This window comes from Vipera berus (genome assembly GCF_964194415.1).
Source record: "Vipera berus genome assembly, chromosome: W".
Taxonomy (NCBI): domain Eukaryota; kingdom Metazoa; phylum Chordata; class Lepidosauria; order Squamata; family Viperidae; genus Vipera; species Vipera berus.
Genome location: NC_138210.1, coordinates 69,045,634 through 69,064,523, shown reverse-complemented (window position 1 = coordinate 69,064,523; position 18,890 = coordinate 69,045,634). Strand labels below are relative to the sequence as shown.

Below are 18,890 nucleotides of genomic sequence, written 5' to 3'. Positions count from 1 at the left end.
GGGACAACAATGGGAAACTCCCGTTGTTCATTATCCAGAGTCAAACAGGATCAGTAGATTTCTGTGAGCAAATGTAAACGAGACAAATCAGTTAGGTGCATCCCATTTGCAGCTCGGACAGGATGAGATATAGCTGATCAAGAGATCTGTTAAAGAGAAGAAAGTCCTGCAGAATCATTCAAGAGAACATTCTTGAAAGAATTACAACCTAATTTCCCCAACTTTATTTAAAACTGACAAAATAAATACTGGTTAAATGCCGAGTAAATAATGCTTTTAACATTACAACAGGTTCTCTTTTTCAGTTTTTTTTCCTTCCAAATCACATAGAATTTTGGGATATAAGAAGTATTTCTTCTTCATAGGTCCTGGGCTGGTCCAAAGGGATCTACTGGTCCATGCATTTGTAGGCTAGACATTAGGTGTTTGAAGAAGAGACTTCTACTATATGGAGTGTCCAAATCGAACAGCCCCAAATGAATTTATCCTCTCTGGGTTTCCTTGTACAGAAGACTTAAAGGTACCCTTGATTCTCTTCTTCTCTATCATGTTTGCACTCACTCTTTGTGGAAATTCTCTGATCATCTTGGCGGTGATCACCAACCTTCAATTGCACAAGCCCATGTACTGGTTCCTCTGTCATCTTTCTGTCCTGGACATGGCCTTCTCAGCTGTGGTGGTTCCCAAAGTTACTGCAGGATTCAACCAGCAGGGAAAAATTATTTCCTTCTCAGGGTGCATCTCACAGGTATTCTTTCTGAACTCGGTTGGGTGTACAGAATGTTTCCTTTACACCGTGATGGCTTATGACCGCTTCTTGGCCATTTGTAAACCACTCCACTATGGCAACCTCATGAGCTCAAAAGCCTGTCTCATTCTCTCCTTGGGTACCATAATTGGAGGGACCCTTCATTCCACCTTTCTGACATCTCTTACCTTTAATTTGCCTTATGGAGAGAACAACTATATTGACTATATCTTCTGTGATGTTCCATCCATCCTGAAGCTGGCTTGTGTTGACATACACTTTCAAGAGACGGTTATCATCGTTGACATGGGCTTTGTGACAATCACTTGCTTTCTTCTTATCCTAGCATCGTATGCTTATATCATCACAGCCATTTTGAAGATTAGTAGCAGTGAAGGGCGACAGAGAGCCTTCTCCACTTGCTCTGCCCATCTTACTGTGGTGATCATATACTACCTGCCCTTATTTTCTCGTTATTTGAGACCAGCTTCTCAGGACGTCATGGAGAGTGTGGTATGTGTGTTCTACACCACCATCACCCCTTTGTTGAACCCAATAATATACACACTTAGGAACAAAGAGATGAAAACTGCTCTAGTGAAACTCTGGGGTGGGAATCCTGAGTAGGTAGGTAGCAAAAGATGATCACCATGTATCTTTCCTCAAAATTAGATAAGCAATTGTGACCTCTAATTTACTTTACTGTATGGAGGTGCAAATGAAAATGGGAAGAGAGATCAGAACTACAGTATCTATTAACTTTTTTTGTAGCTCATCCAGGATTGTTGGAGAGAATACATGTGAATGTCCTAAAGATGCTTTTTCATGAGGCAACTGAACTTTCTTGTTTTTCTTTGAAGATGTTTCGCTTCTCATCCAATAAGCTTCTTCAGGTGTGACTGGATGGTGGGGAATGGAAGGATTTATATTCCTTGCAGAAGAAGCTTCTTGGATGAAAAGTGAAACATCATCAAAGAAAAACAAAGAAAGTCCAGTTGCCTCGTGAAAAAGCATCTTTGGGACAACTATGACCTGGATGGCTGATAATCTCCATAGTTACATGTGAATATAATTTTTAAACATCTGTTTAGTTTTTCTCTTGCATATCTGTGTGCATTTCTACTTTTTTGTATGGTTTTTCTCAGTCAGTTGTATACTAAAAAAAAGTTAATTTCAGAATAAAATTAGTTCTTCTGTTATTCTTTTATTGTTTTAAAGGAAACTGTAACAGAATATATTGTTAATTTTGGAAATATTATAGTTCATTCTTTTTCAGTAAAAACTGCAGAAATATTCATACTGAAACAGCATTCTCTGTATTTGATAGTTTTGTAGATTATGCCAATATTTTCCTGAGATTCCAAAATGCGTTCAAACACTGCCCACTTGCATTATGTTCTGATTATGTCATGCTGAGGTCTTTTGGAGAGAAAATGTACTGACTTCCTGGTTATCTTTGCTTAAGAATCAGAGTCTTTCTGAACCAATGGGATGGCCTACAACTTTATTGATTTGTTGATTCTGGCTTCTGACTCAGCCATACTGCATGGATTCACCATCAATCTTACTTGGTCCTGATTTCCAAGTTGTATCTTAGTGGTGGTGCAGTAGTTAGAATGTGGTATTGCAGGCTAATTCTGCCCACAGTCTGGAGTTCAATTTTGATGGGCTCAAGGTTGAACGCAGCCTTCCATCCTTCCAAGGTTGGTAAAATGAGGATGATTGTTGAGGACAATAGGCTGACTCTGTAAACTGCTTAGAGAGGTCTGTAAATCACTTTGAAGCTGTATATAAGTCTAAGTGCTATTACTATTAATATGGATCTTTTCAGTATATTATACCTCATAGAACAGTGGTATTTTTTTTAAATCCCATTTATATTCCGCCCTTCTCCGAAGACTCAGGGCGGCTTACAATCTAAAGCACAAATCAATGTGCTTAGCAATAGCCTTCATTCTATGTATATGCCTGCTTATTAGGGCTTTCGCCCCCCCCCCAGCGGCATTTTTACAAAGTCAGCTTATTGCTCCCAATAATCTGGGTCCTCATTTTACCTATCTCAGAAGGATGGAAGGCTGAGTCAACCTTGAGCCTGGTGGGATGCGAACCTGCACTAATTGCAGGCAGCTGGTGTTACTTAAGGAGGCATTAGCCCACTGCTCCACCAAGGCTCTTTAAATTTAAATTACATTTCCTGATCTATGATAGTTTAGGTGGAGGAATAGATAAATAATTCTTATATAATATTGTGGGGGGTTTTCCCCTAATGAAAGTGTATATTTTTGCAACAACTCCAATATAGTCACCCTCTTTGTCGTTTCAAAAGAATTGGCTTCATCTCTGCTGTAGATAATTGCAATTTGTAATGTCTGAGAAGATAAACATTCTTTTTATTAAGAAAATGAAAATCAGAGTCTTATTATTGTCATCAGGTTTAACTTAGAAGTATTTGTTTCTAACAAAGTAAATAAAATAAAAGCTCTAACGTTAAGAACTCCAAGACTTTATTTTGGTTTCTTGTATTTCACTCATGATGATACAATGTTCTTTTTGTATATAATTCAGCATTGGGGGGAAATAGGTAGAGCATTAATGAGGTGTGCTATATTTGAAGAAAAGAGAATGGAAGCATTGTGTACATATTCTGGAAGGAATTTCCAGAATCCTAGAAAGATCAAAGAAATAAAAGCAGAGCTTTTTAAAGAATCAGGAAGCTCTTGAGAGATGGGAGGGACCTTGGAGGTCATCTAGTCCAACCCCCTGCTCAGGAAGGAAACCCTATACCATTTCAGGCAAATGGCTGTCCAGTCTCTTCTTAAAAACCTCCAGTGTGGGAGCATCCACAACTTCTGGAGGGACGTTGTTCCACTGGTTAATTGTTTTAACTGTTAGCAAGTTTCTCCTTAATTTCAGGTTGCTTCTCCCCTTGATTAGTTTCCATCCATTGTTTCTTGTTCTGCCTTCAGGTGCTTTGGAAAATAAATTGACCCCCTCTTCTTTGTGGCAACCCCTTAGATATTGGAAGACTGCTATCATGTCACCCTAGAGCTTTTTTCACTAGACTAGACATACCCAATTCCTGCAACCAAAGTTTTACTTTCCAGCCCCTTAATCATCTTTTGTACGCAAATACAAAAAATGAAACAAAATCTGTCAAAAGAAAGTGAAAAAATAAGAACAAACCAAAAAAAGGTATTTGAAGCCTTGTACAAAAAAGAAACCCCACAGAAGCAGTTATTTAAAAGAAAAATTGCATAAAACAGCTGACTCTTTCGGTTTTGTTTTTATGCTGCTATTAGGCAAGGAGCTTTGATTATTTTTATTTAATGTTGACCTCTAGCTTTTATATATAAAGTTTTTCTCATATGCATTGTAAGCGTATGAGCATTTTACAGCCAAAATAGATAGCTGTAGAAATGTGCTAAGAAAATAAACAAACATGATACTTTTGCTAAACAAATGTATACAGTAAATGACATGCTAAGGTACAGTAGATAGGTGGCTTTTGCAGCTAAGTGCTGGATAGATTTGTTGTGTTCCCATTGAAATCAATGGGCTGCTGGATAATATAATGAGAAGAAGGAATAATCATGAGGAACAGAAGGAAGAGCTGCAATCAGGATAATGGTCACATAATAAAAATCTTTGTATTATGCGCCAGTTGCACCCTTTCCTGGATCATTAAGCCATGTTCTCAGTCACTCATGCCCTAGTAATCTCACAGTTGGATTACTGCAATGTGCTCCACATTAAGCTACCCTTGAAGAGTATTTGGAAACTACAATTGGTACAGAATGCAACAGAAGAAATAGTTCTAGAGACCCCTAGGGTGGTGCATGCAATGCCATTGTTGTATGAGCTGCATTAGTTGCCAGTTTGCTTCTGGGTCCAACTCAAGGGGTTGGTTATTACCTTTAAATCCCTTCATGGCATGGGACCAGGTTACCTGAGGAACTACCTCACCCTGGTGGGATTGGTCCTCCCCACTTGCTCCAGCAGAAGAGACCTACCGTGGATCCCATTAGCTAAGGAATTTTGGGTAGAGTCTTCTCTACCATGGCCTTCACCCTCTAGGACATCTTGGTCCCAGATGTGAGATATACCTTCACTCTTCTGGCCTTCCTCATGGAGCTTAAAATTTGGCTCAGAGCCTTGATGGGGATAGATTATTCTGGAGGTGGTTGATCAAATGAAAGAAAACAAGCATCATTCATCCTTTTGTTTTTTAGCCTTTATTTAATTCTTGCTAATTTAAATGTTTTTTATATTTATGTATGTTATCATGGCTTTGTAAGCCATCCAGAGTCACTTTGGACTGTGAGATGGACAGCATATAAATTTCATAAATCAATAAACTCAAAGTATCTTTGATTCTTGTTTCTTGTCTAATCCATCACATTGATTTTTCTGAGACCAAACTTTGGGTGCAACCAACAGTATTCTAACTGTTCCTCAGTGGTTTGCTGATAACGTTAATTGCCTTTCCTCTAAATAAACCTTTAAGATAACACCCAGAGGAATTTGATGGAAGCAACAATGGTGCACATTCAGGAAAATAAGACTGAGAAGATGCGGGAGTTGTAGAAGCTTCATAAGTCTCAAATTCTCAAGGTATAGCAACCTTCTTTCATTCTTTATTCTATAAAGACGATACCATGACTGACTTCTAAGGAAGCATCTAAACATGACAGCTGGGGGAAAAAGCAATGTGATAGTGCAAGTAAGGAAAACCTAAGATGCTTGGGAAGTTCTCTTGGTGTAGTTCTGGTCTCAGCCAGTTTATACTTCACAAGAGCAAATAATCTCTCCCTTTTTTCACACTAAGGTACCTTCTTCCGTAACAAGTGAATACTAGTCTCATTCTGGGGGGGGGGAAAACAACCTTGGGATTGAGCTCTCATCTGCAACTCATGTCTGAGTAAAATTTAGTCTTCATTGCCTCCACAGAAATCAGTGATAGATCTACTATCAGAGAAATCTTCTAAGAACCTTTTACGCACACAAGGAAACAACTTAAGCAAGTTTTTGCTAGTAAGTTCTTGCTTAGGTGATCCCATCAATATCTGCCAATCTTCTTCCAAGCAACAGAATGAGAAGTTGTATAGCAAGCTTTGGTACAGCACATTCTTAATTGATCTTTCTTCTGTAGATCAACCCAGCTTTCTCCTCTCTAGGAGGAAATCTAAAGCCTGGGATCTTCTCTGCATACTCGATCTGGGTGAAATATATTTGTTGTCATGAATCTACTTCTGAAACTAAAGCAACAAAAAGTTAGTGAGTATGGTTTGGCTAATATGATCCTATAAAGCATTTAAATATTTCCAAAATCCTTTGACGTGTGCTTTACCATTTTTCCAGGGAAGATCATTAAAGTCAGCTGCCATTTCTTCTGCAGAAAAATGTTATCAGTGTGCATTGTCTAGACACAGAGGAAATTGGATTGTGTAGCTTCTTCTTCAATGTATTGTTTACGGGTTTTGCGGGGCCAAATTGTACTAGAAATCTTGTACAATACATCTCCAATAAAAGAGATTAATAGAAGGAGGGCAGGCCAATTCATGCTGCATGTCTGCTAAATGGATTTTATGAGCTCCAAAATACAATTGTAAATGAGAAAACCTACTTTACTGAATAACAGTACTCCTTCATGGCTATGAAAGACATGTGATGTCACATCTCTACACGAGTCAATAATGTAAGATAGAAACTGCTGTTTGAATGAAACACAAATGAATGTAATGAATTCAGGTTCAGTTTTATAAGTACTTACATATCTTGACTTAGGCAAAGGACAGACACTGAGAAATCTATGTGCACACCTCATAGTATTAAACCAATACAATGATAAATAGAGTTTCAAAAGTAATTTCTTTCCAAAAGCAACTCAGCCCAGGGAAAATATATATCTTTATTGTGTTGGGATGGATTCATACCTCAATTAGTGCAGCTGCCAGCTGCCTGCAATTAGTGCAGGTTCGCATCCCACCAGGCTCAAGGTTGACTCAGCCTTCCATCCTTCCGAGGTAGGTAAAATGAGGACCCAGATTGTTGGGGGCCATTAAGCTGACTTTGTAATAATGCCGCTTGGGGTGTGTGTGAAAGCCCTAATAAGCAGGCATATACATAGAATGAAGGCTATTGCTAAGCACATTGGTTTGTGCTTAAATTGTAAGCTGCCCTGAGTCTTCGGAGAAGGGCAGGATATAAATGGGATTTAAATAAATAAATAAAAAATATGTGGAATGTAGATATTTAAAAAGAGTTCTTTTTTCTTAGCCAGATACTATTTCTTTGAGGAACATCATTGACTCTGAATAAGTGTCTCAGACTTCAAATCTCTCATTATAGCATAAAATATCTCACCTGCTCCACAGGTTAGGTGATTAAAAGAAAAGATACTACATGGAGTGCCCAAATCAAACAGCTCCAAATGAGTTTATCCTTTCTGGGTTTCCATATACACAAGGGTTGAAGCTGCCCTTACTTCTCTTCTTCTCAGTCATGTTTATCCTGACTCTTTCTGGAAATTCCCTCATCATCGGAGTGGTGATCTCTAACCTTCAGTTGCATAAGCCCATGTATTGGTTCCTCTGTCATCTCTCCATCTTAGACATGGCGTTCACCTCTGTGGTGGTCCCCAAAGTCATTGCAGGATTCATTCCTGGAGGCAAAGTCATTTCTTTTCTAGGGTGTGTGACTCAACTGTACTTTTTTCATTTCCTGGGATGTGCAGAAAGTCTTCTCTACACCTTGATGGCTTATGACCGCTTCTTGGCCATTTGCAAACCACTCCACTATGGCAACATCATGAACTGGAAAGTGTGTCTCCTTCTCTGCTTGGGTACCGTAATTGGAGGCAGCCTCAATTCCACATTTCAGACTTTCCTTACCTTCCACTTGCCTTATGGACAGAGATACTATATTGACTATGTCTTCTGTGACATTCCTGCCATGCTGAAACTGGCTTGCATTGACACAAAACTCAATGAGTTGATGAGCTTCATTGACATTGGCCTTGTGGCAATGACCTGTTTTCTGCTTATCTTAGCATCCTACGTCTACATCATCCTGGCTATTTTGAAGATTAGTAGTAGTGAAGGACGGAACAAAGCTTTCTCAACTTGTACTGCCCATCTTATTGTGGTGGGCATCTATTACCTGCCTGTGATATATCATTATCTGAGACCAGCTTCTCAGGGCTCCATGGATGGTGCAGTGAGCGTGTTTTACACCACAGTAACCCCTTTGTTGAATCCACTGATATACACACTTAGGAACAAGGAGATGAAGACTGCACTGGTGAAATTGTGGAGAGGAAATGCAGAGTAGCCAGCAGCAAGTAAACAATCTCATTTTTACTTTATTCTTCTATTATCAGATGTCACCTGAATGAAAAGTGAGCACAGCCACCTAGAACTGTGGTTGTACTCAATGCCTTTGGTGTGCCCTCCTCACAGATGGTGTCAATCCCAGATTTTGGGTTTATACTGTGCTCCAGAGAAAGTTTGCTCATCTGATATTAAAGACACTAAAGAATCCCATTTCCAGTGGGGGCGGGGTTATGTACATTGTGTAAATTACTATTTCCCCATTGAAACTGAATTCTTCACAAACTCTCATTCTCAAATTAAAATACTTTTGTTGGATGTTTGGAGTTTATGTGTTATAAGTTGCTATTGGACACTTGAATTAGAAAACCAAATTTAAAGTCATAACCCTCACCATGTTTAATATGAATGACTGCAATGTCTCCCTTTTCCTACTTCCCAGGACTTGCTACAGATCACCAATGTTGTTGATGCTAAATATTGGGACCACCTATCTCTAATAACTTTTGTCCACCCAGTAAAATTGGCCAAAGCATATGTGCTCCAAGTCCCTTTAATTCAACAATGTCATGTTGGCAGTGACCCTTGCAGAAAGAGAGAGATGGAGAGTTGACCAGTGAGTAATAGAAAGCAAACACTGGACTCTCCAAAGATGTAGAAAATCTATTGCAGTTTGTTTATTTATTTATTTATTTATTTATTTATTTATTTATTTATTTATTTATTTATTTAATTTGTATACCGCCCTTCTCCCGAAGGACTCAGGGCGGTGAACAGGGCAATACATATTAAAAACAAGATACAAAAATTAAAAGCGATTAAACAACAATGACCATGAATAAATTAGTACACATTAAAAAAGTTAAAACAGGTTTATAAAACCCAACCCCATCCCATCAGGCCAGGCCAGCTTGTTCAAAAAGGTAATAGCACTTATATACTGCTTCACAGTGCTTTACAGCCCTCTCTAAGTAGTTTACAGAGATAGAATCAGCTTATTGTCCCCAACAATCTAGGTCCTCATTTTACAGACCTCAGAAGGATGGAAGGCTGAGTCAACCTTGAGTCAGTGAGACTCGTACTGCTATCAGCCATCAGTCAGCAGAAGTAGCCTGCTGTACTGCATTCTAACCACTGCACCACCACAGCTCATAAGTTATTCTCCTGAGATCCTTTAATTTTCAGTCATGAAAACTTGAGTGTCAACCATCGAAACCAACAACTCAGTGTAAAGAAAATATCAAACCAAAGGGCCTATATGAAAATCAATCGTGTGTTAAAAGAGTCCCAAGAATTGTAACAGTCTCCAGTGCAGTATTCTAAGGAAATTACCACCACAACTTTCCCCTTCTCACAAATGACAATTTTTAAAGGTATAAAACAGTCATAGTCTGTAAAGCAACCAGATTAGAGGTTGATCCTTTCATCCTTCCTACCTTTCGTCTTCCTCTCTCTCCCTCTTTCACTATGTGTGTGTGCTTTTGTATATGTTTCTATGTCTCTGTGTGTGTGTGTGTCATCCTCTATGTACCTACTTATTTATTTTCAAGATTTAGAAACTGCCTGAATCCAGAAGCTTTATATCTGGTGAGCATAATAAAATAATAGTTTTATTCAAAGACTTGCACTCCATCAGATTTGTAGAGTGGCTAGACCAATTTTTCTCAACCTCAGCAACCAAGATATGTGGACCTCAACTACCAGATTTACCCAGCCAGCATGCTGGGCTGAGGAATTATGGGAGTTAAAGTCCACACATCTTAAAGTTGCTGAGATTGAGAAGCACTGGACTAAACTGATGTAGGATGTAAAATGGGTGGAGATGGGGAGGAGAAGGGAGGGAAAGACAGATTGGTTATGCAGCTGTGGATTACATGGGAGACAGACTAGAAGCCCTTTATCAATTAACAAACACAAAATGTTAAAAACCATTGTTTGCCTTCCACGATTACCTAAAACCTTTTGATGGATGTGGGTACAAAAATGTCTTGCTTGAGGTTTCTGGTTTTTCAAAGCAGTCTGAAACACTGCACAAAACACAATACAAAGAAGAAGAAGAAGAATGTCATTCAATTTTTTTTCTGGCTGCCCAAATGTCTTCCAGAAAAAGAGGTTTTAACCTCCCATAAAGTGTGTAGGGGTGGGGAATTTATTCTTGCCTCAAGGTATAAGCTATTCCAAAGGAAAAAAGCAACAATAGATACATTCTCATTGTATCTGCCTCTGAAGCTCATATATGTTCTTAATCTGAGTATATACCCATTGATAAGTATGCTTATCAATGCAACCTGTCATAAATTTTAAAAGACTATATATTCCAAACACCTAACACTCATTGCCACTCTGATTTCATCATTATTTATATGTATTATTGCTCAAAATCATTAGTTGCATGTCACTGTAAGTAACTGAACTCAGCTGATTCTTGATAATAGTAACTTGCATTCATTTTCTTCATGGCTTACAATACGTTTCCCTCTTGTCATCTTGAAGTTCTGCTTCAATGAAAAAAAATGGGTTTGTGATGATCATCAAGTTGCCAAGTGTGTGGTCAATGTCCCCTCCTATAACCAACATTGGCTAGTTTTTAGTGAAACAGAGCATCTGGAAATATGAATAGTCTTCATTAAGAGCTCAGCAAGGATCTGAAGAAGCTGAAGAACTGAAGAAGCTTCTTGGATGAGAAGTGAAACATCTTCAAGGAAAAACAAAGGAAGTCCAGTTGACCTTTGAAAAAGCACCTTTGGGTCCTCAAGAGATGATCAATCCATCATCCAGGGGCCTGGAATTCTAAAGAGAAGTTTAAGACACGTTTCCAAATGTGGGAATTCAAACCTCAGAATATCAGGTGCCTTCCACATATGGTTTTCCTTGAGTTTTGCCTTGAAATAACTGATATTTCTCCTGGGAAACAAAGTACCCTAAAAATTCCAGCTTCCTTTCCTGGGTATCCACAGTTTCTCTAACATTGTCTATAATTTTGTGAACAATCTGATTTCTTACACATTTATCCCATTATATCTTAAATATTTTCCCTAAAAGCCATGTTTACATATCCTGATTATACAATCTACCTGTATGGTTTGACAGAAAATAAAACCCTACAGTCTTGTTCAGGATCATAAAATCAAATAGATAAATAAAGTGTATTTAAAGACTATGTGGATAGCTTCTAAAAACTCCCTTGTTTGAAAAAGTTTCTCCTTTTTGGATATCCACTTACATAATTGTTAGGACACCAATAATCTAAGAATTCTAAGAATTATCTTGAAGGTGAGAAAGGCCAGCTGTATTGTGTTGATATGCTGTTAATAAATCACCATCTGAACTGAGGTGTCGAGCCCCGCAGGCTCGACAATCAACGAGGGGCGGCACACCACACCCCTCCCGCCACCATGTTTCTCCTACCCAGCTGACTGGCGGCTCCAGTGGCCGGGGAGACGGTCCAGTGGTCGCCGACGCCCACAAGCGTCCCACCAGTTCCCAGCCCCGCCCAGAAGAACGGCCTACGTGCTCAGGCCCCGGGGCTACGGCACCGCAACGGAGGCCTCGCCGACAAGCCCAGTGGGACGCTCGGCTCGGTATTGTTGCCGCACCTGCACAGAGCAGCCCTGCCAGCCCGGGAGGTACAGGGCTTCAGCCGCACCGATGCTCCCAAACCCAGCAGGACGTGCAGCCTGCCACCATTGCCGGGGCTGCACAGAGTGGCCCTACTGACACAGCCGGTGCTGCGCTTGCTCGGCCTGCTGCTTACGGACTGGGAGCCCCCTTCGCATCGACAGACAGATGTCCTGAACAGGGGGCGGGGGTCTATCGCTGGCGGGCGAAGGGGGAAAGGCGTGCACATGGTGGGCTGCTGGGGCCATCTGGCTGCGCTGGGGTGAAGGGTCCATGGGGGACGCTGGAGCCATGGGAGCACAGTTGCAGAGAGGGGCTTCTTGGGTAGGGGATGAATTGAGGGGAATGATACCTGGCACAGGAACACAGGAGACGCCGGATAGCCGGGGCAAGGAAGAGGTCACGCGGGAGGGAACAGGGGATTTATAGGAGGGCGGGCGGATGTCAGCCTAGAGGGTGCGGTGTTAATTGAAAGGCGTGGTGCAGGGTGTGGTGATTTGTGTTGTGTATATAAGCAGCGTTGGGTGCTCCGAGCAGCCAACGCTGACTTGATTCTTGCTTTGGATTGCTGTGTTGGAGAATAAAGCGCATTTGTTCCTGCTTCCTTTGTAAGTTGTCCTCGTTTCCTGCTGCAACAGCTGTTGTGCCGCTCGCGTCAGGACGAGCAATTGACATGAGGTCAATTCTTGAGTGTTTTTGTAGTGTTCTGAAGAAATAACAATTTCTCATGGTTGCTGTAATTCTCTTACCCGGAAACGTATGGGTGTGTTTTGTGTGAGTCCTTCATCGCTAGTAAAGAACAGGAATTAGACTGTAACCACAATATAGGTATTCTGATCAGAGATCATGCAAAATGTATCTTCCCAATTTGGTTTATCTAGATCGGGGGTAGGCAACCTTGGCTCTTTTATGACTTGGGGGCTTCAATACCCAGAATTTCTGAACCAGTCATGCTGACTCAGAAATTCTGCGAGTCAAGTCATAAAAGAGCCATGGTTGCCTACCCCTGATCTAGATATATAAAGGGTGGAGTCAGGCCCAAGAAACCAGGCGCAAAGATAGAGTTCAAAAGCACTGTGAGTTTATTCCATGCTACCTATACACAAGAAACTGATCTACTAACAGTCAATGCAAATTGGCGTCAGATAAGAGTCAATGGACTTCAAGGGGGGGCTAGACTTGGGTTTCTTTTGGGGGTGTTGGGAATCCAGAATGATGAAGTATTTGACCCCATGCAGAGGCTCAGCTTGGTCATCTCCTGTAGGTGGGATTGACCACTCCATGTATTCTTTTTTTAAAATTCAATTGATTCAGTTAAAGTCCATTCACATTCTCCAGTTGCCCAAAGTTATATTAATAACACTTCTATTTATTTGCCCCAATAAATATTCTGTGAGGCATATTGGTAACCAAGTAACATTTGAATAATATAAATAATTGCTTTGTTTTTTTAGCACCCTTTCCTAGTAGAACTTGGTTGGAATGCGGTGGCTTATGTGATTAGGATGCTGGGCTGGAGGTTAGCAAGCTCATGTTCAAGATCCGAGTGTTGCATGGCAGGGTGAGCTCCTGTCATTAGTCCCAGCTCCTTGATCAGGACATGAAAAGAGCCCTCACAGGTGTCCCTCAGGCAATGGTGATGTCACTGGTTAATCCTTTCAACCCTGAAGCGCCTTAAAAGGTCCTCCAATTCAAATGGGATGGGAATAGAACTTGGTGATCAGCAATCTTACTTGTTCTTTTGATTTTACCTTCCTGAAAAAGAAAATTTTAGGGAGTTTTTTTGCCAAACCATACAGGCATATGGTTCAACCAAAGCTATGTAAATGTGACTTTACAGGAGATATTTAAGATGTAGTGGAACATATGTGTAAGAAACTAAACTGTTCTCCAAGTATGGACAACGATAGAGAAACTGTGGCAGAGAAAGCCTCTCTATCAGAGTTTTTAAATATTATTTTATTCTTATTGATTTTAATAATATTTTAAAACATTTATCTTTATGGTTTATTGCTTTAATGTTGTAAGCCTCCCAGAGTCACTTCAAAGCAAGATGGATGCAAGTTACTGTTATTAGAAATCAACAATCTGGCTGAGCTGAGTTATTTACAATGATGTCCAACTAATAATGTTGAATGATATTATGTATAAAGGTAAAAGGTCATATGTGACTCTAGGGATTGATGCTCATCTCCATTTCTTAGCCAAGAGAGCCAGCATTGTCTGAAAACACTTCTATGGTCATGTGGCCAGCATCTTTATACACTGAGGTGCACAGATCACCATTACTTTCCCACTGAAGTGGTATCTATTTATCTATCCACCTGTGCATGCTTTTGAACTGCTAGGTGGGCAGAGCTGAGGCAAGGACAGGAGCTCACCCCTGTCTTGCAACGCTCATGTCTCAAACCCAGGCTGTCAGCTTTCCACCTGACAAACTCAGCATCTTTAACCACTAAGCCATTGGCACTAGATAAGAATCATTGGAATCCAAAAGGGAACATAATGAGACCAGGCTGGGAATGTAATGAAACTAGGGTGATTCCTTTCTTGACTCCACCCTCAGACTCTGCCTGTCCTTCTCCTACATCTCAGGGGGTTTGTTGTTCCAAAGGATGGGTGCCATGGCAGAAAAGGTTCTCTTCCTGTGTCCCATCAGATGGAACTTCTTAACAGACAAGACCCCACAACATGCTGCTCCTGCCGGATCTGAGGGGAGAGTAGATGTAACTGGGGAGAGGCAGTCCCTCAAATAATCTGGCCCCGTGCCACATAGAGCTTGAAATGTCAAAATCAGCACCTTGAACAGCACCTGGAAGCAAACTACTTCTAGTTGTTTTGAGTTCTATTTATTAATAATCCCAGAGCTGATTTCACTACAATGTGTGTGTTTATTTCTGGAATGTTCTCACTCCACATTTTAAATCAGTCTCCAAGTGATTCATTTAGAGGTGTTTAATGATACATCCAAAGACACTGAATTAAGACAATAGGTCCTTAGTGATGGGAATGCAAGTGGGATTTGGAAACAGGAACAACTTGGGAGTATAGACAATAAAGGCAGTAGAAAAGAGAATAAGATTGGAATTAAACCAGAGTACCCAGCCTTGTTGAGACAATGGATGGATTTCAAACTCCTTCTACAATTACCATAATGAATGTCTCTCAGACTCTTTGAGAGGTGACACACTGCAAGACTTTATCAAGCAGCCTAGAATAATCATCTCTTCATCTCCAGTTGGGTTCTGACTATAGTTGGCATTAGATTGAAATCTCCATCTGAGTGGGATAGAAGGAAGAGGTTTATAAGGTGTCAACAAACATCTCAACATGTGATAGAAGACATTTGAAAATGAATTGAGGTTGTAATTAATGTGGAACCATTTAGATGGGACTAATTCAAAGGTATTCCTCCAACATTGCATGATATACTGTACCTTTTTAATTAAGTGCTTAGCAAGCTTCAGATAAAATAATATCATCTATGTATGCAGTTATAAAAGGATTTTGATATGGAAGCTTTCCTATCATAACCACAAAATGTTTGAGCAGCCATTCTGGGGATTGTCCAAAGCTGATCTGATCAGCAAGGAACAAAGGGAATGATTTGGAGACTTGGAAGATAGGGCTTGATGGTCTGTTCTAATTGTCCCCTTCAAAGAACTCTACTTATTGTAGAATTACAGAATTGCAAAAGGCCATTGAGATCAAGAAGATCAACTTCTTGTTCAATGTAGGAGCCCATATTAAAACATCCCTGGTTGATGTCATAAAGTTACCTTCTATTTGAACGCACTCACCATGAAAAAGAAGAAAGAACAAATGCATATAACATGCAACATTCCTGTTACTTCCATTTTTAAAATAGTTCTCTTCTTTTGGTTAATATCAGTTCAAGGATGCATGGCCATTTTATTTCCTATTTCATCTGCTGAAGGAAGATGTTCTCAGAACTTATGCTGTACTGGGCCTTTTTCATCTCAAACCATGGATAGATATAATAATATTTTGTGAACTAAATAGATATTATCTGGAGGTATCAGGGACAATCTGTGTATCTTTTACTACTAAACTACATGCAAGTTGATTGCTTGCAGGACATAGTAACATAAAATAAATTTTAACAAAATACATTAAACAAATGTTTATGTCAGACATGAACAATCAGACTTACATGTGCAAGGTTCAAGCTGACTATTTTATTCTTCTCTCCCTATTACACATTTATCTCCAGGACTGATAGCTTTCGAAAGGGAACTACTAGATACAACTCTAAGGCATTCTGGAAAGGTCAAAGCTAGCTGTCTTATGTGTGTAGGCTACTTTTGCACTTGAGCCCTCCTCCCAACAGAGAAGATTGCTCTCCAATAACACTACCTGTGATAGGATCATCTGCTTAAATATTGCATTATTGTTCTGCTTATTGTCTGCCCTCTTTCCATGATTGGTTATACCCAGGATGTGTTTTTGTTGCACAGATGGAGGGTAAGAATCAAACGTCATTGAATGAGTTTGTCCTTGTTGGCTTTCCATATCCCAATAGTCTGAAGGAACCTTTACTTATCTTCTTCCTACTCATCTATTTAATGACACTCTTTGGAAATCTTCTGATCTTGTTGGTTGTGCTATCTAATCCCCAACTCCACAAGCCCATGTACTGGTTCCTCTGCCATTTGTCCTTTCTTGACATGACAGTTTCCACCGTGATTGTTCCCAAGGTCATCGTTGGATTTTTAGAAGGTGGGAAGATCATATCCTTTGGAGGTTGTGTGTGTCAACTCTTCTTCTTCCATTTTTTGGGTTGCACAGAATGCTTCCTTTATACACTGATGGCTTATGATCGATTTCTGGCTATTTGCAAACCACTCCACTATGGCAACCTCATGAACCATAGGACATGTCTCTTCCTGGCCATGGGCACCTGGATTGGAGGATGCCTTCACTCTATGATGGAAACAGCCCTTGTTTTTCGCTTGCCATTTGGTTGGGAAAACCAGGTCAACTATATCTTCTGTGATATCCCCGCTGTGTTGAAGCTGGTCTCTGCTGACACAACACTCAATGAGATGGTAACCATGGTGGATGTTGGGCTGGTGGCCACCACATGCTTCCTTCTGATTTTGACTTCCTACATGTACATTGTCTCCACAATTCTGAAGATCCACAGTGTCCAAGGTCGTAAACGGGCTTTCTCTACCTGTACTGCTCACATAACCGTAGTGGTGACCTACTATGTGCCTCTTGTCTTCATCTACCTGAGACCAGGATCTCAGGATCCACTAGATGGAGTGGTGGCTGTCTTCTACACCTCACTGACTCCACTTTTGAATCCCATTATCTATACGCTGAGGAACCAGGACATAAAACGTGCCCTTGTCAACTTGTCTAGGAGATCATCCTAAATTGATTCCATGAATATTCCTGTAATCTGATAGAAAGAATCTCCTGCTGGTTGTTGCCATATAATGTTGATCAAAGGACTTTGATTCTATACAATGAAGCCTTTATAGTAATTAACTTATAGGCACAGGCACTGTATAAGCCATTTTGAGATTGCTTAGCTATGGAGGGTATACATTCAAATTCAAATAAATAAAAAGAGATGTAGATGCTGCCAGAGCATGATTATTGACAATACAGTTAATCAAAGTGTTTATTGTTACATTTGTTGCCATACAATGTTTTTTAAAATATGTTATTAAATTTTATAGGGTTAAGAATAACATTTTAGAAGGCAATGTTGTAATTGGGTTAAACAATAGATCAGTAATACAATCATTAGTGAGTATCTCAGGTTATACCATCAAATATTTCTTCTCAGTTTCCCTTAACATTTGCTATTTCGTATTTATGCTAATAATTTTCTAATTATATCAAAATTCAGTAAAAATTTCATTATCACATTTATAAATACATTTTTTTTCTTTTTGCATACACATATCTTAATAGATCTCGATAGACAATCAATGTCCTGTTATAAAATTTTACCAATTTTGATTTTCAATTACAGTATTCCAATTTAACTTTTAATGTCCATAGTATTTAACTTTCAGGTAACTCATTTATCTCATTTCATAAAAATTATAATATCTAAAATACACCTATTAAACTTAAATATGATCTTATTCTATTCCATAAACATTTTATTTATTTATTTATTTATTATTTAAACTTGTATACCGCCCTATTCCCATAGGACTCAGGGCGGTTTACAGGGAAAAATTTAAAATACATACATACAAAGTTAAAATCGATTAAAACTAAAATTAAATTAAGTCCCTGAATTTAAACTAAAACCCCATTAATCAATAATTAAAACCCCTCAGTCTGGGCCAGACAGCTCAAAAAGCCAAGTTTTCAAATCCCTGCGAAATGAGCGAATTTTCTACTTCCCACTTCCCATCCTAATAAATCACCACCTTAATAATAGAGTATCTTTTATTACTTCAGATCCATCATCTATATACACTGGGCTAATCAATAATTCAAACCTATTTTCTTATAGTTAATTTAAATTTCCCTTGTTAATCTAAACCTTCAATATTCAACCAATTAATCCTGTTTTTTACTATTTTCTGACTATTTGAAATCTAGTATTCAAATTTCCTTTTATTTCAAAATCTCCCTTTAGCCCACTAACTGACAGTTTAGGATCCTCTCTAATAAATCAGGGGACCCCAGTTTTTCAACCTAATTCTAGCTTTCTTCTTTTGCCAGCCAGGTTTCCATATAAATGCTTTTAAATCATCAGATAGGTCTGTCTTCATTCTTGTCTATATTATGTGGATTAAAGGAGACCATCTAGTTCTAATTTTCTAAGATGTCTGGCCCCTTTATAATCATTCTGTTCATTCCGCCGGGACCTGAAGACCTGGGTCTTCGAGCTCTCTGGCCCAGGCTGAGAATTTTTTAATTTTTAATTTTAACTGGGTTTCTATTTTTTCTCAGGGTTCCATTTAATCTTTTTTAATTTGTTTTTAACTTTTGTATTGATTTTCTTTTAAATATCCTGTAAACCGCCCTGAGTCCTTTGGGAAAGGGCGGTATATCAATCTAAATAAATAAAATAAAATAAAATAATAAATTAAGTCACCTTGATCTCCCAGATCCCCATGTTTGTTATGCTATAGTTGTCTTCAAGGAAAGTCATGTAAAAAGAGAATTCTTCAAACATTAGTGTTATACTTTAGCTACCA

The 18,890-nt window shown here is 39.3% G+C and overlaps 3 protein-coding genes across 3 annotated transcripts; all 3 read left to right on the top strand.

Moving 5' to 3' along the window:
* Positions 1-448: 448 nt before the first annotated feature.
* Positions 449-1,375, top strand: LOC308676411 (olfactory receptor 10G6-like; the record flags this gene model as incomplete). The annotated part of the gene is made up of 1 exon (XM_081342224.1): positions 449-1,375. The coding sequence occupies one exon, from the start codon at positions 449-451 to the stop codon at positions 1,373-1,375; it is 927 nt and encodes a 308-aa protein (XP_081198350.1).
* A 5,775-nt stretch (positions 1,376-7,150) lies between these two features.
* On the top strand, positions 7,151-8,077 carry LOC308676410 (olfactory receptor 10G6-like; the record flags this gene model as incomplete). Its single annotated transcript, XM_081342223.1, has 1 exon — positions 7,151-8,077. One exon carries the CDS (start codon positions 7,151-7,153, stop codon positions 8,075-8,077), a length of 927 nt encoding a protein of 308 aa, XP_081198349.1.
* Positions 8,078-16,172: 8,095 nt separating this feature from the next.
* Positions 16,173-17,096, top strand: LOC308676409 (olfactory receptor 10G6-like; the record flags this gene model as incomplete). The annotated part of the gene is made up of 1 exon (XM_081342222.1): positions 16,173-17,096. The coding sequence occupies one exon, from the start codon at positions 16,173-16,175 to the stop codon at positions 17,094-17,096; it is 924 nt and encodes a 307-aa protein (XP_081198348.1).
* Between the last annotated feature and the right edge of the window lie 1,794 nt (positions 17,097-18,890).